We start from the raw sequence: 24,275 nt of genomic DNA on the forward strand, positions 1-24,275 counted from the left end.
CGAGATGAGAAAATCTTTTTTCACACAGAGAGTGGTGAATCTCTGGAACTCTCTGCCACAGAGGGTAGTTGAGGCCAGTTCATTGGCTATATTTAAGAGGGAGTTAGATGTGGCTCTTGTGGCTAAGGGGATCAGAGAACAAGTTAGGGCTTTATTCTTTGGAGCGCAGAAGGTTAAGGGGGGACTTGATAGAGGTTTTTAAAATGATGAGAGGGATAGACAGAGTTGACGTGGAAAAGCTTTTCCCACTGAGAGTAGGGAAGATTCAAACAAGGGGACATGACTTGAGAATTAAGGGACTGAAGTTTAGGGGTAACATGAGGGGGAACTTCTTTACAGAGTGGTAGCTGTGTGGAATGAGCTTCCAGTGAAGGTGGTGGAGGCAGGTTCGTTTTTATCATTTAAAAATAAATTGGATAGTTATATGGATGGGAAAGGAATGGAGGGTTATGATCTGAGCGCAGGTATATGGGACTAGGGGAGATTATGTGTTCGGCACGGACTAGAAGGGTCGAGATGGCCTGTTTCCGTGCTGTAATTGTTATATGGTTATATTATATTATATGGTTATAGGGTATGGAGAGAAGGCAGGTACGGGATACTGAGTTGGATGATCAGCCATAATCATATTGAATGGCGGTGCAGGCTCGAAGGGCCGAATGGCCTACTCCTGCGCCTAATTTCTATGTTTCACCCGTTCCTTCTCTCCAGAGATGCTGCCAGTCCTGTTGAGTTACTCCAGCATTTTGTGTCTCCCTTCGATTTAAACCAGCATCTGCAGTTCTTGCCTACACATTATATCCCTCCCTATTTCATTCCTCTTCTTATTTGGCACCCTTTCAACCACTAACCTTTTCAATTACTCTACTCATATGCCAATCTAGCCAGGCTTTGTCCTGTCCTCTTTTCCAGCTTTCTCCCCCCCCCACTATAATCAATCTGAGGGGTCCTGATTCATCCTCTTAATACCTAAAACAAAACCTATGAAGTTTATTATTTTATCAATTGAGTATGGGGTTTACAAACCTGTTGTGCTGCAGTTGCAATAAATAATGTCATTGTTCCCTTTTCGGTACATATGCCAATAAAACACGATTGATATAGGATTAAACTCCAGACTAACATTATCTAATCGATCCACGCTTGTCCAATTGATTGTTGGTATATCTTTCCTCTCTAGTTATTTGCACGTTCGCAACTCTCTCCCCCGCCAAAAAAATAATCAGTGGATATTGAGAGAGTTACGACGATGTTCCATGAACCTGATCAGATCACAGGGAGTCCATGCCGGCTACGCGGTCGGTCCGCTCTCGCCACCCGGGTCTTCGCCCCACCGCCTGAAGTAGGCAACCTAGCGTCCCGTCCCCCCCACCGCTAGCCCAGCCCGGCCCCGTGTCCACCACCTCCCCCCGGCCCGGCCTCCACCTCCCCCGGCCCGGTGTCCACCCCCACCCGGGAGAACCGCCACCTGGATGCCCAAGCCTGCGGCCTAGTCCGCACACTGTGCCTGGCGCTCAGGCGCGGATCCAAGCCCCGGCCGCGGTGTGCGGAGGACGGCGGCCGGGCCCGGGCCCGCGGGTTGTGGAGGATAGCTGGCGGGCCCGGGGTCTGGGGTCCGCGAGTGCCCGCCCACCGCCACCGTTCCCCGGCCTCACTCACTTGTCCTTCTCGGTGCCGAAGATGGACGCCAGGTACTCCGCCATCTTCAGCGCCGCCGACGTCACCGCCCGCCCCGCTCCCCCCACGTGACCTCATTCAGCGCGCCCGCTGACACGTGCTCCCGCTCCACCAATAGCGGCCGCCCGCGCCGGGAGGCAGGTTGCTACGCAACCTCCGTTAGGTGGCGCCCGGGCCTACAGCGCCCCCCCCCGCCCCCGGGCCTACATTGTTCCACGGGCCTACAGCCCCCCCCGGGCCTACATTGTTCCACGGGCCTACATTGTTCCATGGGCCTATAGCCCCCCCCCGGGCCTACATTGTTCCATGGGCCTATAGCCCCCCCCGGGCCTACATTGTCTGGGCCTACTGTGTCCCCGGGCCTACAGCCCCCCCCCCAGGGCCTACAGCACCCCCCCAGGGCCTACAGTGTCTGGGCCCTACTGTGTCCCCGGGCCTACAGCCCGGCCTACAGCCCCCCCAGGGCCTACAGCCCCCCCCAGGGCATACAGACCCCCCCCCCCCCCCCCCAGGGCCTACAGCCTGGGCCTACTGTGTCCCCGGGCCTACAGCCCCCCCCCCAGGGCCTACAGCACCCCCCCAGGGCCTACAGTGTCTGGGCCTACTGTGTCCCTGGGCCTACAGTGTCCCCAGGGCCTACAGCCACCCCCCCCCAGTGTTCCACGGGCCTACAGCCCCCCCCCCCCCCCCCCCCCCCCCCCCCTGGGCCTACAGTGTCTGGACCTACTGTGTCCCCGGGTCTACAGTGTCCCCCGGGCCTACAGCGCCCCACAGGGCCTACATTGTTCCATGGGCCTACAGCCCCCCCAGGGCCTACAGCCCCCCCCCCCCCCCCCCCCCAGGGCCTACAGTGTTCCACGGGCCTACAGCCCCCCCTCCCCCCGGGCCTACAGTGTCTGGGCCCACTGTGTCCCAGGGTCTACAGTGTCCCCCGGGCCTACATTGTCCCCCAAGGCCTACAGTGTCTGGGCCAACAATAGGGGGGTTGCACGGAAGGTCACCGGGTCATAGGGCTCGACGCACGGAGCCGCTAAATCCAACTGGAAGACACCGTCACTTCCGGTATATGTTATTAATGCTAGAAACGCATACTTTCCTACCTGTTAAAAACCGCCAAAATGTTGAATTTTTGCACTGAAAAAAATTGTGTGAGTCGGGGTAAGTGTGAGAGACATGTACCCAACTTTAGAATTCCAAACGTGAAGCGAAATGAACATATAGAGAAGCGAGAACTGAAGGGACAACAGCAGCTAAAGTGCTTGGTAAACATTGAGAATATTGGGAATTATCGCGTTTGCTCACTGCATTTCATCAAGTAAGGCATTATTTGCGTTTTTTCTTGATTCCTTTGGTATCTAAAAATTCTCAGAAGTGATAAATCTGGCTGTAAATTTTTCTTCAGATGCGTTTTCATTTTGTATGTAAAAACCCAATTGAGAACCATGGACGATTAAAAAAAATTACAGCCAGATTTATCACTTCTGAAACTTTTTAGATGCCAAAGGAATCCAGAAAAAACACAAATAATGCCTTAGTTGATGAAATGCAGTGAGCAAACAGCCAATGTTCGCCAAGCACTCTGGCTGTTGTTGTCCCTTCAGATCTCGTGTCTATCTACCATAATTTCTCGCCACTTTTGGAATTCTGAAGTAGGCTAAATGTCTCTCATGCTTATCCCGATTTCCATAATTTTTTACAGCGCAAAAATTGACAATTTCAGCGGGTTTTAACGGGCCCGCTACGCTGGAAACAATGGCAAGTGCCTACCTGCAGTACATCGCGTGTAATCCATTTGGAGTAGCGTAGCAACAGTACGGGTCATGGGTCGTGACCCGACTGCCGTGAAACCTCCCTATATCTGGCCCTACAGCCCCCCCCCCCCCCCCCCCCCCCGGGCCTACTGTGTCTGGGCCTACTGTATTCCCCCCCCCCGAGTATCCGGGCCTACAGTATCCGGGCCTACAGACCCAGGCCTACAGTGTCTAGGCTGACAGCGCCCCCGGGCATCTAGTGTCTGGGCCTACAGACCCGGGCCTACAGTAACCAGGCCTACAGACCCAGGCCTACAGTGTCTGGGCCTACAGCGCCCCCCAGGCCCACTCTGCGCCCAGGGCCTCATGTGGCGGGCGACAGCAATGTTCCTGTTGGCCCTGGGCAGGTGTGTGCGCCGAGCCGGGCTGGGCCGCCCAGTACCGAGCCCTCGGGCACTCAGACAAGGATGTTGACGCCATGAGCCTTGGCCTCCAGCCCGCTCGCCACAAAGAACAGCACTCCGGTTACTCTGGTCATTTACTATTTCCGCTCATGCAAAGATCAGGACTTTCTTTGGGGTTTTGCAGCAGTAGAGTTCACTAACACAAAAAGGACTTTATTCCTTATAGCGCAGGAAGCTAGGAGTTTTCAGAGGTAAATTGTACAGTGTGAGGCCACACTCGTATTCTGTCTGGGTAGCTTACAACATTGGACAATGAATTCTCCATTTTTAGGTAACTCTCCTGCAACTCGAAAAGATAACTCCAAGCTTCCTGTGCTCTAAGGAATAAAGTCCTAGCCTGCTCAGCATCTCCCTATACCTCAGGCCCTCGAGTCCTGACAACATCCTCGTAAATCTTCTCTGCACCCTTTCCAGCTTGACACCATCTTTCTCATAACATGGTGCCCAAAACTGTACACCATACTCTAAAGGGTCTGGGGATTCTCCCAATTTTGTCAGCCCTTGCTGTCTCCTCCCCTTCCTATCGCTCCCTCAGCCCTCGAGCTCCTCCTCCTCCTTTTTCCTTTCTTCTCCCCGCACCCCCCATCAGTCTGAAGAAGGGTTTCGGCCCGAAACGTTGCCTATTTCCTTCGCTCCATATATGCTTCTGCACCCGCTGAGTTTCTCCAGCATTTTTGTGTACCCACCATACTCTAAATGTGGCCTCACCAGTTATAGTCATAGAATGATACAGTGTGGAAACAGGCCATTCGGCCCAACTTGCCCACACCTGCCAACATGTCCCAGCTAGACTAGTCCCGCCTGCCTGCGCTTGGTCCATGCCTCCACCAACACCCCTGGCAGTGCGTTCCAGGTGCACACCGCCCTCTGTGTAGTAAACCTGACCTCTACATCTCCTTTAAACATTGCCCTATATGTTCAAAGATTCAACTTAAATGTTTGGGAAATCTCCATCTAAATATTTATTAGCATTAGGGTTAATTTTGGTGGACAATAGACAATAGGTGCAGGAGTAGGCCATTCGGCCCTTCGAGGTAACCAGGGGCTGTGGATGATGGAATCTAATGGGAAAGGGTTGATGGGCAGGTGGGGACGGGGGCAGGGACTTGGCGGGAAGAGTGTGGGTGATGGGCAGGTGGGGAAGAAGCTGGATCAGAGAGGGTGGGGGTTGTGTGATAGTCAATTTTATTCGTCACATACACATATAAGTGCAGTGAAATGAATTTGCCAAGCAGCGGTACAATTAAAAAAGAACACACAATACACAATAAGATTTAACACAAACATCCACCGCAGCATTCTTCACTGTGGTGGAAGGCACAAAGTTCAGTTTGTGGTGGAAGGCACAAAGAAGGATGTAAGTTTAAGGATAAGAGGGAATTCTTTTAGGACCGAGATGAGAAAAACATTTTTCACACAGAGAGTGGTGAATCTGTGGAATTCTCTGCCACAGAAGGTAGTTGAGGCCAGTTCATTGGCTATATTTAAGAGGGAGTTAGATGTGGCCCTTGTGGCTAAAGGGATCAGGGGGTATGGAGAGAAGGCAGGTACAGGATACTGAGTTGGATGATCAGCCATGATCATATCGAATAGGCTCGAAGGACCGAATGACCTACTCCTGCACCTATTTTCTATGTTTCTATGTAAGTGGATGGCTCTGGGTGACAGAACGAGGGAGGAGCAAGTTTCCTGAAATGGGAGAACTTGGTGTCGGGTTGTTGACTACCGAGGCTGAGTGCAAGGTGCTGTTCCTTTGGGTCACATGGCAGTGTTGCTACCTCACAGCACCAGAGACCCAGGTTTGATCCTGACTATGGGCACTGTCAGTTTGCACGTTCTCCCTGTGTCCTGTTTCCTGCAGATGCTCCGGTTTCCTCCCACATCCCAAAGACATGATGGTTTGTGGGTTAATTGGCTTCTGTAAATTGCGCAGGATGCGAAAGTGGCGTAACATAGAACTCCGTGGGCCGAAAGGCCTGTTTCCATGCTGGTCCTTTAATCTAATTAGACCAACAGATGGCTCTCTCACCAAGCGATAGGATTGAATTTGGAGGATAGTTTCCCTGACAAGGTGCAGAGGATCTGGGGATGAGAGTCAGACGGTCAAGGCTGTTCACGTTCAGATACAGAGAAATTCAGCAGCAGCAGCATAGCTACATAAACAGCACACAAACACATCAATTATACATAGCATTCTAAAAGACAAGATGTTAGTGGAAAAATATAATTCAGAAAAGAAACAAGTAGTGTGCAAGGTGGTTTATGGTGTCCTGTCCTAATTGGAGGAAAGTAGCTGGAGGTGCGGGACTTGAGGCTTCTTTACCTCTTGCCCCATGGTAGCAGTAAGCAGAAGGCACGGCTTTCTGGTGGGCATCTGTGATGATAGATGCCACCTTCTTGAGGGAGAGCCCGGTGTCGATGCTTTCGATGTTGGGAAGGGCAGTGCCCGGTGTCGATGCTCTCGATGGTGGGGGGGGCAGTGCCTGTGATAGATCGGGCTGAGTCCATCACTCTTTGCAGCCTCTTGCTTCCCTGTGAATTGGAATTGCCATTGTAGGTGATACAAGCAGGCAGGATAGTTCACACAGACCATCTGTAGGTGTTGTTAGAGTATTTCCGAAATTTGAAGATGCTAACTCTCTCCATCACTGACCCACCAAGTGCTGACTCGAAGGGCCGAATGGCCTACTCCTGCACCTATTGTCTATTGCCTAAAAACTGGCCTGGGATGATCCGACTGAGTTGCACAAAATAAAGTATTTCATTGCACATGGGTGCCCGTGATGAACCTTTCTGGAGTCAACAATCATTTCCTTGTGGGGTGGTAGACAAAATTGCTGGAGAAACTCAGCGGGTGGGGCAGCATCTGTGGCTTTTTCCTTGTAGGGTTGTCTACTGTGCTGTGGAGAAAGGTTTAAACTGATTTGACAGGAATGGGAACAGAGTGGGCTGAGGTGCAGTCACACACAGTAGAGAGGGCAGGCTGGGCGTGATCAGCCACATGAAGATAGAAACATAGAAATTAGGTGCAGGAGTAGGCCATTCGGCCCTTCGAGCCTGCACTGCCATTCAATATGATCATGGCTGATCATCCAACTCAGTATCCCGTACCTGCCTTCTCTCCATACCCTCTGATCCCCTTAGCCACAAGGGCCACATCTAACTCCCTCTTAAATATAGCCAATGAACTGGCCTCGACTACCCTCTGTGGCAGGGAGTTCCAGAGATTCACCACTCTCTGTGTGAAAAAAGTTCTTCTCATCTCGGTTTTAAAGGATTTCCCCCTTATCCTTAAGCTGTGACCCCTTGTCCTGGACTTCCCCAACATCGGGAGCAATCTTCCTGCATCTAGCCTGTCCAACCCCTTAAGAATTTAGTAAGTTTCTATAAGATCCCCTCTCAATCTCCTAAATTCTGGAGAGTATAAACCAAGTCTATCCAGTCTTTCTTCATAAGACAGTCCTGACATCCAGGGATCAGTCTGGTGAACCTTCTCTGCACTCCCTCTATGGCAATAATGTCCTTCCTCAGATTTGGAGACCAAAACTGTACGCAATACTCCAGGTGTGGTCTCACCAAGACCCTGTACAACTGCAGTAGAACCTCCCTGCTCCTATACTCAAATCCTTTTGCTATGAAAGCTAACATACCATTCGCTTTCTTCACTGCCTGCTGCACCTGCATACCCACTTTCAATGACTGGTGTACCATGACACCCAGGTCTCGCTGCATCTCCCCTTTTCCTAGTCGGCCACCATTTAGATAATAGTCTGCTTTCCTGTTTTTGCCACCAAAATGGATAACCTCACATTTATCCACATTATACTGCATCTGCCAAACATTTGCCCACTCACCCAGCCTATCCAAGTCACCTTGCAGTCTCCTAGCATCCTCCTCACAGCTAACACTGCCCCCCAGTTTAGTGTCATCCGCAAACTTGAAGATATTGCCTTCAATTCCCTCATCCAGATCATTAATATATATTGTAAATAGCTGGGGTCCCAGCACTGAGCCTTGCGGTACCCCACTAGTCACTGCCTGCCATTGTGAAAAGGACCCGTTTACTCCTACTCTTTGCTTCCTGTTTGCCAGCCAGTTCTCTATCCACATCAATACTGAACCCTCAATGCCGTGTGCTTTAAGTTTGTAAACTAATCTCTTATGTGGGACCTTGTCGAAAGCCTTCTGGAAGTCCAGATACACCACATCCACTGGTTCTCACCTATCCACGCTACTAGTTACATCCTCGAAAAATTCTATAAGATTCGTCAGACATGATTTACCTTTTGTAAATCCATGCTGACTTTGTCCAATGATTTCACCACTTTCCAAATGTGCTGCTATCCCATCTTTAATAACTGACTCTAGCAGTTTCCCCACTACCGATGTTAGACTAACTGGTCTGTAATTCCCCGTTTTCTCTCTCCCTCCCTTCTTAAAAAGTGGGGTTACGTTTGCTACCCGCCAATCCTCAGGAACTACTCCAGAATCTAAAGAGTTTTGAAAGATTATTACTAATGCATCCACTATTTCTGGAGTTACTTCCTTAAGTACTCTGGGATGCAGCCTATCTGGCCCTGGGGATTTATCGGCCTTTAATCCATTTAATTTACCCAACACCACTTCCCGGCTAACCTGGATTTCACTCAATTCCTCCAACTCCTTTGACCCGCGGTCCCCTGCTATTTCCGGCAGATTATTTATGTCTTCCTTAGTGAAGACGGAACCAAAGTAGTTATTCAATTGGTCCGCCATAACCTTGTTCCCCATGATCAACTCACCCGTTTCTGACTGCAAGGGACCTACATTTGAAGATATGGAAGCCAAGCTGCATGGGTTGTCGTACAAGGACGCTGACCAGTCAGCACAGGACTGGGCCATTGCATGGGTATGATATTGGTACCCTACAGACATGATTGGAAGATGGGCAGGACGGGCACTGCAATATTCCAGGGTCCTCAGGCATGGTGGACAGTCGGTGAAAGACCAGGGGTTTGCAACATTTTCACTAAATGAGTCAGTTTGCAAATTTCCTGGTCAGTGTTTGCTCTCCGCGGGGTGGAAAGTGGGGAATGTGATCACCACCAGTGCCTGTCTGAGATTCTGGCTCAGGATGATCCAAGCTGCGCCTGAATTAATTCCTGCCATCTCTGTTCCGCTGAAGTTGCTGATCTTGTCTTGAACTCCGGCCAAAACGTTAGCAGGGCGACAATGGGGGATTTGTCCAGTGGCTTGTTCAGTGGCTCTGACCTGGAAAACAACTCTGATGCTGATTTAATTCAACAATCGTCGGTAGACAGTCGCTGCGGGTGGTACCACCATCACGTGAGCATGCCCAGTGTACCAGCAGATCTCTGCAGCCGGCTGGGGTCAACACTTCCCCACCCTCAGTGTACCAGCAGATCCCTGCATCCTGCTGGGATCAACACCTCCCCAACCCCAGGGTACCAGCAGATCCCTGCAGCCAGCTGGGATCAACACCTCCCCAACCCCAGGGTACCAGCAAATCCCTACAGCCAGCTGGGGTCAACACCTCCCCAACCCCAGGGTACCAGCAGATCTTCATGTTATTCCCATTATCATGTATCTGTACACTATAAACGGCTCGATTATAATCATGTATTGTCTTTCCGCTGACTGGTTAGCACGCAACAAAAAGCTTTTTACTGTACCTCGGTACACGTGACAATAAACCGCACTAAGATCTCTGGAGCTAGTGCTTCCCCCTGGTTGAGGTCAACATTATCCCTCAGCTCCAATGACCTGACCTTACCTCCCAGCAACTCTACACGCGATGGGCAACTCTGCTGCCCGTTCCTCTGCCATCAGCTGTAGGCAAACCTTCATGGTCTATGGTCATCATCTACACCAAAGCCACCACCATCACTGGCTCACACCAGCCATTGCCTAGCCTCTCCACCACCGACTTCCACCTCTACTGCCAGTTCACGAAGTGGCTCCAGAAATCGTGAGCACATTGGTGATAATTTTCCAATGTTCTATAGACTCAGGATCAGTTTCTGTGGAGTGGAGGGTAGCTAATGTTATCCCACATTTTAAGAAAGGCGGGATAGAGAAAACAGGGAATTATAGACCAGTTAGCCTGACATCGGTGGTGGGGAAGATGCTGGAGTCAATTATAAAAGATGAAATAGCCGCACATTTGGAAAGCAGTAGCAGGATCGGTCCGAGTCAGCATGGATTTACGAAGAGGAAATCATGCTTGACTAATCTGTAATTTTTTGAAGATGTAACTAGGAAAATGGACAAGGGAGAGCCAGTGGATGTAGTGTACCTGGACTTTCAGAAAGCATTTAATAAGGTCCCACATAGGAGATTAGTTGGCAAAATTAGAGCACATGGGATTGGGGGTAGGGCACTGACATGGATAGAAAATTGGTTGTCAGATAGGAAACAAAGAGTAGGGATAAACGGGTCCCTTTCAGAATGGCAGGCAGTGACTAGTGGGGTACCGCAAGGCTCAGCACTGGGTCTGCAGCTATTTACAATATATATATTAATGATTTAGATAGATTAAGAGTACCATTAGCAAATTTGCAGATGACACAAAGCTGGGTGGCAGTGTGAACTGTGAGGAGGATGCTGAGGATGCAGGGTGACTTGGATAGGTTGGGTGAGTGGGTAGATGCATGGCGGATGCAGTTTAATGTAGATAAATGTGAGGTTTTCCACTTTGGTGGCAAGAACAGGAAGGCAGATTATTATCTGAATAGTATTAAGTTGGGAAAAGGGGAAGTGCAACAGGATCTGTGGGTCCCTGTTCATCTGTCAATGAAAGTAAACATGCAGGTACAGCAGGCTGTGAAGAAATGAATGGCATGTTGGCCTTCATAACAAGAGGAGTTGAGTATAGGAGCAAAGAGGTCCTTCTGCAGTTGTATAGGCCCCTACTGAGACCACACCTGGAGTATTGTGTGCAGTTTTGGTCTCCAAATTTGAGGAAGGACATTCGAGGAAGGATGGTGGGTCTGTCATATGATGAAAGAATGGAGCGGCTGGGCTTGTACACTCTGCAGTTCATAAGGATGAGAGGGCATCTTATTGAAACATATAAGATTATTAATGGATTGGACACGCTAGAGGCAGGAAACATGTTCCCGATGTTGGGGGAGTCCAGAACCAGGGGCCACAGTTTAAGAATAAGGGCCCTTTAGAATGGAGATGAGGAAAAACATTTTCACCCAGAGAGTTGTGATTCTGTGAAATTCTCTGCCTCAGAAGGCAGTGGAGGCCTATTCTCTGGATACTTTCAAGAGAGAGTTAGATAGAGCTCTTAAAGATAGTGGTGTCAGGGGATATGGGGAGAAGGCAGGAACGGGGTACTGATTGTGGATGATCAGCTAATGTCACAGTGAATGGCGATGCTGGCACGAAGGGCTCGAATGGCCGACTCCTGCACCTATTGTCTATTGTTTATTCACATGAAAACTTACTGATCAACGTCTATAAGAAATAGGAAGCATATGCAAGATTTAGGAAGCTGATATCATACAAGGCCCCTGAGGAATACAAAGGCAGCAGAAAAAAACTTAAACAAGAAATTAGGACTGAGAGGGGCAATGAAATGTAGAAACTAGGAACAAAAAAGGAAATAGTGCTGGAGTAACATAGAAATTAGGTGCAGGAGTAGGCCATTCGGCCCTTCGAGCCTGCACTGCCATTCAATATGATCATGGCTGATCATCCAACTCAGTATCCCATACCTGCCTTCTCTCCATACCCTCTGATCCCCTTAGCCACAAGGGCCACATCTAACTCCCTCTTAAATATAGCCAATGAACTGGCCTCGACTACCCTCTGTGGCAGGGAGTTCCAGAGATTCACCACTCTCTGTGTGAAAAAAGTTCTTCTCATCTCGGTTTTAAAGGATTTCCCCCTTATCCTTAAGCTGTGACCCCTTGTCCTGGACTTCCCCAACATTGGGAGCAATCTTCCTGCATCTAGCCTGTCCAACCCCTTAAGAATTTTGTAAGTTTCTATAAGATCCCCTCTCAATCTCCTAAATTCTAGAGAGTATAAACCAAGTCTATCCAGTCTTTCTTCATAAGACAGTCCTGACATCCCAGGAATCAGTCTGGTGAACCTTCTCTGCACTCCCTCTATGGCAATAATGTCCTTCCTCAGATTTGGAGACCAAAACTGTACGCAATACTCCAGGTGTGGTCTCACCAAGATCCTGTACAACTGCAGTAGAACCTCCCTGCTCCTATACTCAAATCCTTTTGCTATGAAAGCTAACATACCATTCGCTTTCTTCACTGCCTGCTGCACCTGCATGCCCACTTTCAATGACTGGTGTACCATGACACCCAGGTCTCGCTGCATCTCCCCTTTTCCTAGTCGGCCACCATTTAGATTTGGGATTTTGAACTCAGCGGGTCAGGCAGCATCTGTGGAGAACATGGATAGGTGACGTTTCACAGAGTGCTGGATTAACTCAGCGGGTCAGGCAGCATCTGTGGAGAACATGGATAGGTGACGTTTCACAGAGTGCTGGAGTAACTCAGCGGGACAGGCAGCATCTGTGGAGAACATGGATAGGTGACGTTTCACAGTGCTGGAGTAACTCAGCGGGTCAGGCAGCATCTCTGGAGAACTGTGTAACACACGCCTGATAGCGTGTTCCATATAACACACGCCTGGTTCCGTGTAACACACAGCTGGTAGTGTGTAAGACGGGGGCCTGTGAGGAGGGTGGCATTGGGAAGCCCCTCGCTCAGGACCAGTGTACACTCTCCCTCCTTCCCGTCAGAGGGCCTTTTGTTTGGGGTGGGAGTTGTTTGTCCTGAGCTGTCTGCCTGTTCACTCAACCTTTATTATCTGCTGACAGACGATGATCCCGTTCCAGAATTATCCAGATATCGCTGCCATTCAGCGGCACGTATATAAACGAGCTGATGGCAGGGCTGCTCACTGGCGGTGTGGGGAAGGACAATGGAGGTCACCATTCAGTATCCGTGGTTCAAGCGCTCTCTGCCCAGCTTCTACAACAACCGCCTCCTGCAACAGCTTTTTGGGGAGGGCCCCTTTGACCGGGACTTTCTCCCTTTCCTCTCCTCCACCTTCAGCCCATTCTACAGGTCGCCAATCTTCCGCACTTTGTTGGACTCGGGGATTTCTGAGGTAAACGTTGCCGCAGGAGACGGCCCGCACGGCTAACCAGCCTGGGGGGCAGTCTGGGTTCATCACAGGTCACATCGTCTGCTTCTGTCCAAAGACGGGTGGGTGTGGGGAGAGGTGAGGGGGTGGAGATAACAAGAGGAATCGAGTATAGGAGCAAAGAGGTCCTCCTGCAGTTGTACAGGGTCCTGGTGAGACCACACCTGGAGTATTGTGTGCAGTTTTGGTCCCCTAATTTGAGGAAGGACATTCTTGCTATTGAGGGAGTGCAGTGTAGGTTTACAAGGTTAATTCCCGGGATGGCGTGACTGTCATATGCTGAGAGAATGGAGCAGCTGGGCTTGTACACTCTGGAGTTTAGACGGATGAGAGGGGATCTTATTGAAACATATAAGATTATTAAGGGTTTGAACACGCTAGAGGTAGGAAACATGTTCCTGATGTTGGGGGAGTCCAGAACCAGGAGCCACAGTTTATGAATAAGGAGTAAGCCATTTAGAACAGAGACGAGGAAACACTTTTTCTCACAGAGAGTGGTGAGTCTGTGGAATTCTCTGCCTCAGAGGGCGGTGGAGGCCTGTTCTCTGGATACTTTCAAGAGAGAACTAGATAGGGCTCTTAAAAATAGCGGAGTCAGGGGATATGGGGAGAAGGCAGGAACGGGGTACTGATTGTGGATGATCAGCCATGATCACATTGAATGGCGGTGCTGGCTCGAAGGGCCGAATGGCCTACTCCTGCACCTATTGTCTATTGAGTGTGGGGGTGAGAGGTAGGTGAGGGATGTGAGGGGGAGGTTATGATCGGGGGCGAGGGAGGAGAAACTGAAGTGGTGAAAGGGGACATGAGACCTGTGGATATGATGGGGTGAGAGTTTGGGGGGGAATGGAGAATGGCAAGGGTGACAGGTGGAGTGAAGTGTCCCTGGCATTGCAGAGATAGTCTGTACCCTAAACACACTGAGCGGTTAGTTCCTGTTGAATGGGCAGGTCAGACTGTGAGTGTGAGTGTAAGTGTGTGTGTGAGTGTAAGTGTGTGTGTGAGTGTAAGTGTGTGTATGAGTATGTGTGTGTATGTGAGTGAGTGTAAGTGTAAGTGTGTGTGTGTGTGTGAGTGAGTGTACGTGTGAGAGCTGTCAGCATCTTACTGCCTGTACTGTTTCAGGTTCACTCTGACAAGGACTGTTTTACAATTACCCTGAACGTGAAGCACTTCAGCCCCGAGGAGCTGACGGTCAAGATCGTCGATGACTTTGTGAACATCCATGGGAAGCACCTGGAGCGACAGGTGAGTTGTGGCCGCCGGCTGGAGCCTCCGCTGTCCCTCGTTACTCCAGCACTCTGTGAAACGTCTCCGATCTTTTCACATTGGCGTGAAGCGTCAAGTTTGCGGATTATGCGAAAATAGGTGGAAGGGCAGTTAGTGTAGAGAAAGCAGGGATTCTGCAGAAGAACTTGGACAGATTGAGAGAGTGGGCAGACAAGTGGCAGATGGAATATAGTGTAGCAAAGTGTGGAGTCATGCATTTTGGTCGTAGGAATAAAGGCTTAGACTATTTTCGAAATGGGGAGAGAATCCAGAAATCGGAGGTGCAAAGGGACTTGGGAGCAGGTGCAGGATTCTCAAAAAGTTAATCTACAGTCGAATCGGTAGTAAAGAAAGCAAACTCAATGCTAGCATTTATTTCAAGAGGGCTTGTACACAAAAATAGGGATGTAATGCTGAGGCTCTATAAGGCGCTGGTCAGGCCGCATTTGGAATATTGTGAGCAATTTTGGGCATCATATCCGAGGAAGGATGTGCTGGCTCTGGAGAGGGTCCAGAGGAGGTTTACAAGAATGATCCCAGGAATGAGTGGGTTAACATATGATGAGCGTTTGTCGGCACTGGGCCTGTACTCGCTGGAGTTTAGAAAAATGCGGGGGGATCTCATTGAAACATACAGAATAGTGAAAGGCTTGGATAGAGTGGATGTGGAGGGGATGTTTCCACTAGTGGGAGAGTCTAGGACTAGAGGTCACAGTCTCAGAATTAAAGGATGTTCTTTTAAGAAGATGAGGAGGAATTTCTTTAGTCAGAGGGTGGTTAATCTGTGGAATTCTTTGCCACAGACGGCTGTGGAGGCCAAGTCAGTGGATATTTTTAAGGCAGAGATGGTACGGGTGTCAGGGGTTATGGGGAGAAGGCAGGAGAATGGGGTTAGGAGGGAGAGATAGATCAGCCAATGGCGGAGTACTTGATGGGCCGAATGCCCTAATTCTGCTTCTATCACTTTTGATGTCAGATACATAGACAATAGGTGAGGGAGTAGGCCATTAGGCCCTTCGAGCCAGCACCACCATTCAATTTGATCATAGCTGATCATCCAGCTGATTCTGCCAGCCCTAAGAGCTCTAACTAACTCTCCTCAGTGAATCGGCCTCCACTGCCTTCTGTAGCAGAGAATTCCAGAGATTCACAACTCTCTGGGTGGAAAGGTTTTTCCTCATCTCAGTTCTAAATGGCTTACCCTTTATTCTTAAACTGGGGCCCCTGGTTCTGGACTCCCCCAACATCGGGAACATGTTTCCTGCATCCAGCGTGTCCAAATCCTTAATAATTTTTTGTTTCTACAAGATATCCTCTCATCCTTCTAAATTCCTGTGAATACAAGCCCAGCCGCTCCATACTTTCATCATATGAGTCCCGCCATCCCGGGAATTAACCTCGTGAACCTACGCTGCACTGCCTCAATAGCAAGAATGTCCTTTCTCAAATTAGGGGACCAAAACTGCACACAATACTCCAGGTGTGGTCTCACCAGGGCCCTGTACAACTTTGCTCCTACAGTCATCCCCTCTCATTATGAATACAATACAATTCAATTTATTGTCATTTGGACCCCTTGAGGTCCAAACGAAATGCCGTTTCTGCAGCCATACATTACAAACAAATAGACCCAAGACACGACATAATTTACATAAACATCCATCACATTGCTGTGATGGAAGGCCAAAAAAACTTCTCTCTCCACTGCACTCTCCCCCCCCCCCCGATGTCAGAGTCAAAGTCAAAGCCCCCGGCGGGCGATGGTGATTGTCCCGCGGCCATTAAAGCCACGCCGGGTAATGCAAGGTCGCACACCGGGTCTTGGTGTTAAGAGCCCCCGGCGCGCGCTCGCAGAGACCCGCCGCCATTCCAAGCCGCGCGGGGCGGTGATGTAGGCCCCGCTCCAGGAGCTCTTCAACCCCGCAACTCGGGCGGGAGAAGTCGTCGTTGCGGGAGCCCCGAAAAGCGGTCTCCCTCCAGGGACCCGCGGGCTCCCGGTGCCGTCCGCCAAACCCGCAGTTGCAGCCACCGAATCTCCAGAGGTCGGGCCGCAGCAGCGTCCACCACAGCTCCACCCGCTCTGGACTCGGCCAGCTCCGCGACGGTGAGGTGAGTAGTCGGCACCACAGCCCCCGGTCTTCCTGTTGGAGGCCGCTCCTCGTTGCAGCCCCAACGACAACGGAGACCCGACAAAGAAAAGGTCGGGTCTCCCGTGCAGGGAGAGATTTAAAAGTTACCCCCAACCCCCCCACACACATACCCCAACAAAAATAACAAAAACTACATAAAAACATAGACATAAAATAATAAAAACGCAGACGGACTGCAGAGGCCGCTGCAGACGACAGTCGCGCCGCCTACCGCCTACCGGAAGGCCAACATGCCATTAGCATTCTTCACTGCCTGCTGTACCTGCATGCTTACTTTCAGTGACTGATGTACAAGGACACCCAGGTCTCGTTGTACTTCCCCTTTTCCTAACCCGACACTATTCAGATAATAATCTGCCTTCGTGTTCTTGCCACCAAAGTGAATAACCTCACATTGATCCACATTATACTGCATCTGCCTTGCATCTTATAATCTATCCATGTTCTCCAGAGATGCTGCCTGACCCGCTGAGTTACTCCAGCACTGTGATACGTCACCTATCCATGTTCTCCACAGATGCTGCCTGACCCGCTAAGTTACTCCAGCACTGTGATACGTCACCTATCCATGTTCTCCACAGATGCTGCCTGACCCGCTGAGTTACTCCAACACTCTGTGTCCTTTTTCGACGTGAGAGCAGGTGTAACTCCGGCCCCTCGAGAGGTCCATTCAGCGAGGTCATCGCTGCCCCAAACCCTTCTCTGTCAATTCCCATCGCCCTCTCCCCTACACGTTTCACAACGTCCACTTTAAACACGTCTCATGAGCAGCCTTCCTCTTATGAAAGGTGAATCATCTTGGACAATTTGGTCCAATTCTGAGGACGTGAGAGATGACCATCAGGAGCCTGTCACGGCCTGGACTTACATTCAACAAGTTGTCACATGTAGCAGTGCTGCATAAAGTGAGTGAACTGGCTGCCCATAGAGAGAAAGGTGGAATAAATGGGACCTTCAGACTGGATGGGCTCTCTGTTGTCAGGCAGCAGTTCTAGGATGCAGTTGTCAGAGTTTATTGGTGGAAAGTAAGAGTTCATGCACTTTGGAAAAAGAAAAATCAAAAGGCAGTTTGTATCTTGTATCTGAATGGAGAGAGCCTGTTCTAGCAAGCAGCTCCGACAACAAGGCAATTATGCTTCTGTTAGCTTGAGTTAGGTGTGGATAAGGCCAGGGCTGGTCCACACCACAGTTGGGGCAAGGCCAGCTTTGATGGCACTAGACAGGAGCTTGCAAAAGGTGATTTTTAGTAGGTTATTGTCATGTGTACTGCAGGCAATGAAAAGTTTATAAAAGTTAGCAAAGTAACACCCAGAAATCAATAGTGGAAGTTGAAGATGTGCACATTCCATCAGAATGAAGAACAAGAGGATAGACAGAGTGCTGGAGTAACTCAGCGGGTCAGGCAGCATCTGTGGAGAACATGGATAGGTGACGTTTCAGGTCAAGACCCTTCTTCAGACTGGAGTCTATTCCTTTCCTCCAGAGATCCTGCCTGTCCCGCTGAGTTACTCCAGCATTGAGTTTCTCCGTACTCTGTTTGTCTGATTGCTGACTGTCTCCAGGTGGGGGTGGGGGATTGTGTTGGGCTGCGAAGGGGGAGAGCGGGGTATGAGGGGAGGGGTGTGTGTGCTGTGGGCGAGGTGGGGGCAGGGCAGGTGGGGGGGTTCTTGGTGCTGCTGTGTTGGTCTGATCGCTGACTCTGTCTCCAGGAAGAAGATGGGTGGGTTTCGCGTGAGTTCCATCGCAGTTACCGGTTGCCCAGCAACCTGGACCAGTCGGCCTTCAGCTGCTCGATGTCCAGTGATGGGTTCCTCAGCCTCTGCTGCCCCAGGTTTCACACCACAGACGACCTGAAGCAGAACGAGCGATCCATCCCTGTGAGCCGCGACGACAAGCAGTGCATGGAGCCCGAGAGCAGAGCGGCCTGAGGCGGTGTGGACAATGGACAGTCCAGCGGCCTGACCCTGACCCCTCTCCTGGCCTGACCCTGACCCTTCTCCTGGCCTGACCCTGACCCCTCTCCTGGCCTGACCCTGACCCTTCTCCTGGCCTGACCCTGACCCCTCTCCTGGCCTGACCCTGACCCCTCTCCTGGCCTAACCCTGACCCTTCTCCTGGCCTGACCCTGACCCTTCTCCTGGCCTGACCCCTCTCCTGGCCTGACCTTGACCCCTCTCCTGGCCTGACCTTGACCCCTCTCCTGGCCTGCCCTTGACCCCTGGCCTGACCCTGACCCCTTCTTCTGGCCTGACCCTGACCCCTCTCCTGGCCTGGCCCTGACGCACGTCCTATTCTCACTGGCTACAGAAACATCAATAAACATTCAGATGTGAACACAGTTGTCGATTGTGTACAAAGTGCAACGGCTCAGACACAACTGGACCCGGCACTGCCGGGGGGGGTGGGGGGGGGGGGGGGGGGGGGGGTTGGGTGGGCGGGCGGGGGGGGGGGGGGGGGGGGGGGGGGGAGGAGGGGGGGGGGATGAGTGGGACGGGAGGGGGCGGGGAATGGGTGAGACGGGAGGAGGGGGGGGAGCCACATCTCGGCCGGTCAGATATTGGAGCAGACACAGAGTGAACGATGACCAGACCACGGGCTGAGCGGCAGCGAGGCAGAGAGCTGTCTCCATGTGTTGTCAGAGATGGAGCAGCCGGGACAGCCGAGTATTGGGGTTCACCTGTGGCTGGGGAAGGGCAGCCCCCCACATTACTGATAGAGTAGGGTGAGGGGGTGACAGGGTGGGGAAGGTGATGGATCCACACGACCCAGACCCCAGCAGCCGGCTGACCACTCGCTCTGGTTAAATTGCCTCATGCTTCCACGCAGGACCCTCCCTCCGGCCCACCGGGTCACTACATGGTTACAGGGGCCACGGGGCTAGAGTTGTGGCCAAAGGCCCAGCTACTGAAGGGCCCGGACCCTCGACGCCGGGGTCACTGGGGTGCAGGGGCCCGGCCTTAGTTCACCAGCACGATGCTACTGCCCATCATTCGTCCCCTCAACTGACCGGTCTCACCGCGGCCCCAGGGCCGACAAGGGCAGGGCAGCCCGTTGTAGCAGCTCACAGAGGGAGGGGGGCAGGTGAGGGGTCGGGAGAAGGGGGGAGTGCTGGACGCTCGACCCTCCTCCCCCCCCCCCCCCCCAGTCTCCGGGGTCCATCGGCCGCAGATCCCTGTGAACAAAGATCATAAGGTCATAAAGGATAAGAGCAGAATTAGGCCATTCGGCCCATCAAGTCCACTCCACCATTCAATCATGGCTGATCTATCTCTCCCTCCTAACCCCATTCTCCTGCCTTCCCGTACTAATCAAGAATCTATCTATCTCTGCCTTAAAAATGTCCATTGACTTGTGGCCCACAGATTCACCACCCTCTAACTAAATAAATTCCTCCTCATCTCCCCTCCAGCCCCCCCCCTCCCCCACCCAGATACCTCTTCACACTGGTGGGTGCTGCAGAGTGGGTGCTGCAGAGTGGGTGCTGCGGGTGCTACAGAGTGGGTGCTGCGGGTGCTGCAGAGTGGGTGCTGCGGGTGCTACAGAGTGGATGCTGCGGGTGCTGCAGAGTGGGTGCTGCGGGTGCTACAGAGTGGGTGCTGCAGGTGCTACAGAGTGGGTGCTACAGTGGGTGCTGCAGAGTGGGTGCAGCAGAGTGGGTGCTGCAGGTGCTACAGAGTGGGTGCTACAGTGGGTGCAGCAGAGTGGGTGCTACAGAGTGGGTGCAGCAGAGTGGGTGCTACAGAGTGGGTGCTGCAGAGTGGGTGCAGCAGAGTGAGTGCAGCAGAGTGGGTGCAGCAGAGTGGGTGCAGCAGAGTGGGTGCAGCAGAGTGGGTGCAGCAGAGTGGGTGCTGCAGGTGTGGACATTCCCCCATTAGCCAGGCCTCACTCTGGGCAAAGATAAGTCACTGAAACATGGCCCATCCCTTCTCTCCAGTGATGCTGCTGCCTGACCCGCCCGCTGAGTTACTCCAGCACTCTGTGTGTGTGTACAGGCCCCGACTGTCTCTCACACACAAGCCTGGACATCACCGCCCTCTGAAACTTTCTGAATAGTTGGAGCCAAAACCTTTACTCAACTTTTATCCGCAGTTAATACTCGTCAAACACTGGAGATTTATATCAACTAGTTTCAAACGTTTATTAAACAAACACAGCGAGCATCTGTAAACGGTTAACTACCGTTAATTATAAAACACAGACAGGAGGGACTAGTGTGGATGGGACTAGTGTTGGTTAGCAGGGGTAAGTTGGGCCGAATGGTCTGTTTCCACGCTGTGTGACTATTTCAGTGGACGGCAACAACGTTGATACTGAAATGTGATCAATGGACCCAATGTCCAGAGCTGTGACAGAGAGTGGACTGAGAGGGGTCAGAGTGCAACTGCCAGCCCTGGTCTCACTGGGTCCTGCAGTGAGTGGTGTTTAGTCCTGTAGTTACAGCGTGTCGATCTCCTTCCCCTTACACTGCGGAGGCTTCACCCTGGTCTACACACTGCAGACAGCCACCCTGGTCTACACACTGCAGACAGCCACCCTGGTCTACACACTGCAGACAGCCACCCTGGTCTACACACTAGACAGCCATCCTGGTCTACACACTAGACAGCCACCCTGGTCTACACACTGTAGTAGAGCCACCCTGGTCTACACACTACAGACAGCCATCCTGGTCTACACACTGTAAAGAGACACCCTTGTCTACACACTGTAAAGAGACACCCTTGTCTACACACTGTAGTAGAGACACCCTGGTCTACACACTGTAAAGAGACACCCTTGTCTACACACTGTAAAGAGACACCCTTGTCTACACACTGTAAAGAGCAACCCTGGTCTACACACTGTAGTAGAGCCACCCTGGTCTACACACTGCAGACAGCCACCCTGGTCTACACACTGTAAAGAGACACCCTTGTCTACACACTGTAGTAGAGACACCCTGGTCTACACACTGTAAAGAGACACCCTTGTCTACACACTGCAGACAGCCACCCTGGTCTACACACTGCAGACAGCAACCATTGTAGTTTAAACAGGCCCTAAGACATATCACACACTCTGCTTCCTGTGAAATGAACCTCAGAAACATTTTCAAAGGCAGATAAATTACTGCAACACAGTCCACTTGCAAAAGTAAGGCTTAGAAATGGAGCGCCCTCAAGTCGTCGAGGAGTTCGGTCGCCAGGCTGCGGAGATCTGGGTGGCGGTGGTTGGAGAGGTCGCGGATGCGCTGCTCGGGCACCGACTGATCAATCTGGGGCTTCACTCGTGAGAAAACGTCCGGCTCCAGAACCAGAGATTGGATCAGCCGCAAAACATGGAGGCAGACTTCCGCGTCAGGATCTGTAAACAGGCAGCGCAACATCGGCATTAAGCAAACATCACGCACCACACTCACATCAAACACTCAAGACTAGTTAAAGCTGCCCAATGAAGTTGTGTGAATAGAGCACACATGGCAAGGCAAGACAAGACAAGAGACATTTATTTGTCACATGTACCAATTGGTACAGTGAAATTTGTGGTCACCATACAGCCATACGAATAAAAAAAGAGCACAGAACACGATAGTCTTTAACACAAACATCCCCACACAGCAGAATCAAAGTTTCCCACTGTGAGGGAAGGCACTAAAGTTCAGTCATCCTCCTCTGTTGTTCACCCCTGGTCGGGGCCTCACGAACCCCTCGCTGTTGCCGCTATGGGTGGCCCAATGTTCAGGCCCTCTCGCCAGGATGATGGAACACCGACATCGGAACGGAAGAACATTCTCAGAGGCTTGGACCTCCGAATCGGCCACTTCCTACCGGGGACCGCGGCTCCCGAAGTCCACAGGCCGAACTGAGCGGAGATTCAAACTGGCGGCCCTCGGCAAAGGGATCCCAGGACTCTGTGACGTTGGTCAGCGCCGCCCGGGCTGGGAGCTCCGCAAACTACAGCTCCACGATGTTGAAGCAGCAGGCCCAACACCCTGGAGCTTCAAACGGCGATCCAGGTAAGGCATCGCCCGCCCCGCGATGTATCCAGCGCTGCGCCGCCGCCGCTGAAGCTCTGGTCCGGTCCCCAGCAGGAAAGGCCGCGCCAATCCAGCTGGTAGGGCACGGGGGCGAAGACACGACTCGGAGATAGTCGCGTCCTCGCCAGGAACTGACTGGGAAACGGTTCCCCCCTTACCCTACCTCCCTCCCCCACATAGAAATACTAAAAAAATCCTCCAAACAAACTTTAAACAAACTAAAAATAAAAAAGATAGAAAGACAGACAGACTGTAGGCAGAGGCTGCCATCATGCTCGCCCCCTAGTTACCAAACCCAACACCAGGTTTAATCTCAACCCGTCCTGCTGAGTTACTCCAGCACTCTGTGAAACATCACCTATCCATGTTCTCCACAGATGCTGCCTGACCCGCTGAGTTACTCCAGCACTCTGTGAAACGTCACCTATCCATGTTCTCCACAGATGCAGATGATCTATTAAAAATCTCAAATTGTGGAGTACAGAGGCAAATAAATAAATGATGGGTCTTTGTCCCAAACATTATGCAGGGCACTGTACAAGATCTGCAGTCTGAAGAAGGATCTTGTTCTGAAACGTCGCCCATTCCTTCTCTCGAGATGCTGCCCGTCCCTCTGAGTTATTCCAGCATTTTGCGTCTATGTTAGGGAAAAACAGTCTCTGCAGTTCCTTCCAACTCATGTACAAGATCATGGCTGAGATAGAGAAGCTACTCTCACTGGCAGGTAGCCCAAGGTACAGGTAGCCCAAGGTACAGATGGCCCAAGATACAGGGCTCCATGTACAAGTGGCCCAAGGTACAGGTGGCCCAAGGTACAGGTGGCCCAAGGTACAGGTGGCCCAAGGTACAGGGATCCGTGTGCAGGATAAATAGCATAAGACGCAGGGATTGTGTGGAGAATCGTTTTATCTAGGGTGGTTATGATTCAAGAATAACCATCTCTAAGACTGGGTGTTTAAGAAAGAACTGCAGATGGTGGAAAAATCGAAGGTAGACAAAAATGCTGAAGAAATTCGGCGGGTGAGGCAGCATCTATGGAGCGAAGGTCTGAGAAGGGTCTCAACCTGAAACATTACCTATTCCTTGGCTCCATAGATGCTGCCTCACCCGCTGAGTTTCTCCAGCATTTTTGTCAATCTCTAAGACTGGGGATATTAGATTGCCCTCAAAAAGTAACCTGCAGGATGTCGGTGAGAGCAGAGGGATGGAGTCAACGGCAGTTTCTTTGTTTCTGATAGACTGAAAACTTTTTGATGGAATAGGAATGAACTGGTCATAAAATCGAGGCAGACGGCTTGATTTGTTTTCCATGTCTAGATACGACCTCCTGACATAGGAATATAAAGCAGGCAGCCGTAATTGTGGAAGGAGCCAATGTGACTATAGGATTGTGTTGAGGCATGTGTTGAACTCCTGCCCTTCTTTACTGGGGAAGCCGCAGCAGGATCGTGTCTGACGTCAGCATCTGCGGAGGAGAAGATTAACTGAGCGAGAGTTTTCCGTCACTGCTCAGCCCCTACAAGTCCCATAGAGACTCGTTAATCATCCGACAAGCAGCATTTAAAGCATGATCTGCAATGGACTTCAGGGTGACAGATTTCTACTTATGCATGTGTATAATTTCACACAACAATCTGGCAGCTCCATTCCTGCATTCAATGTTGTCGAACATTACTGTGGTGCGATCAAACCTCATTGCACATTTAAACTAACTCCCTCAGTGTGGGAAGAGATGTGGGGGGGGGGGGCGGGTGTATCTGTGTGTGTG

At 51.3% G+C, this 24,275-nt stretch overlaps 4 protein-coding genes across 11 annotated transcripts in view; 2 read left to right on the forward strand and 2 right to left on the reverse strand.

The window, feature by feature from the left end:
* Positions 1–1,779, reverse strand: part of u2af1 (U2 small nuclear RNA auxiliary factor 1) — a 46,150-nt gene extending 44,371 nt beyond the window's left edge. For all 3 annotated transcript variants that reach the window (XM_033032329.1, XM_033032328.1, XM_033032333.1), the window contains exon 1: positions 1,660–1,779. In XM_033032329.1, the coding sequence (XP_032888220.1) occupies positions 1,660–1,703 (44 nt within the window). In that variant the 5' untranslated portion in view covers positions 1,704–1,779. The remainder of the gene's footprint in view (positions 1–1,659) is intronic.
* The window catches only part of cadm2 (cell adhesion molecule 2), a 1,169,873-nt gene that overhangs the window by 237,401 nt on the left and 908,197 nt on the right, over positions 1–24,275 (forward strand). The gene's annotated exons all lie outside the window — the stretch shown is intronic.
* Positions 12,844–18,496, forward strand: cryaa (crystallin alpha A). The gene is made up of 3 exons (XM_033032334.1): positions 12,844–13,036; positions 14,198–14,320; positions 18,201–18,496. Exons 1-3 carry the CDS (start codon positions 12,848–12,850, stop codon positions 18,417–18,419), a joined length of 531 nt encoding a protein of 176 aa, XP_032888225.1. The 5' UTR covers positions 12,844–12,847; the 3' UTR covers positions 18,420–18,496.
* The window catches only part of LOC116980864 (heat shock transcription factor 2 binding protein), a 161,267-nt gene continuing 158,623 nt past the window's right edge, over positions 21,632–24,275 (reverse strand). The window contains exon 17 of the mRNA XM_033033480.1: positions 21,632–21,834. Within this exon, the coding sequence (XP_032889371.1) occupies positions 21,632–21,834 (203 nt within the window). The remainder of the gene's footprint in view (positions 21,835–24,275) is intronic.

This window comes from Amblyraja radiata, chromosome 14 (genome assembly GCF_010909765.2).
Source record: "Amblyraja radiata isolate CabotCenter1 chromosome 14, sAmbRad1.1.pri, whole genome shotgun sequence".
NCBI lineage: Eukaryota > Metazoa > Chordata > Chondrichthyes > Rajiformes > Rajidae > Amblyraja > Amblyraja radiata.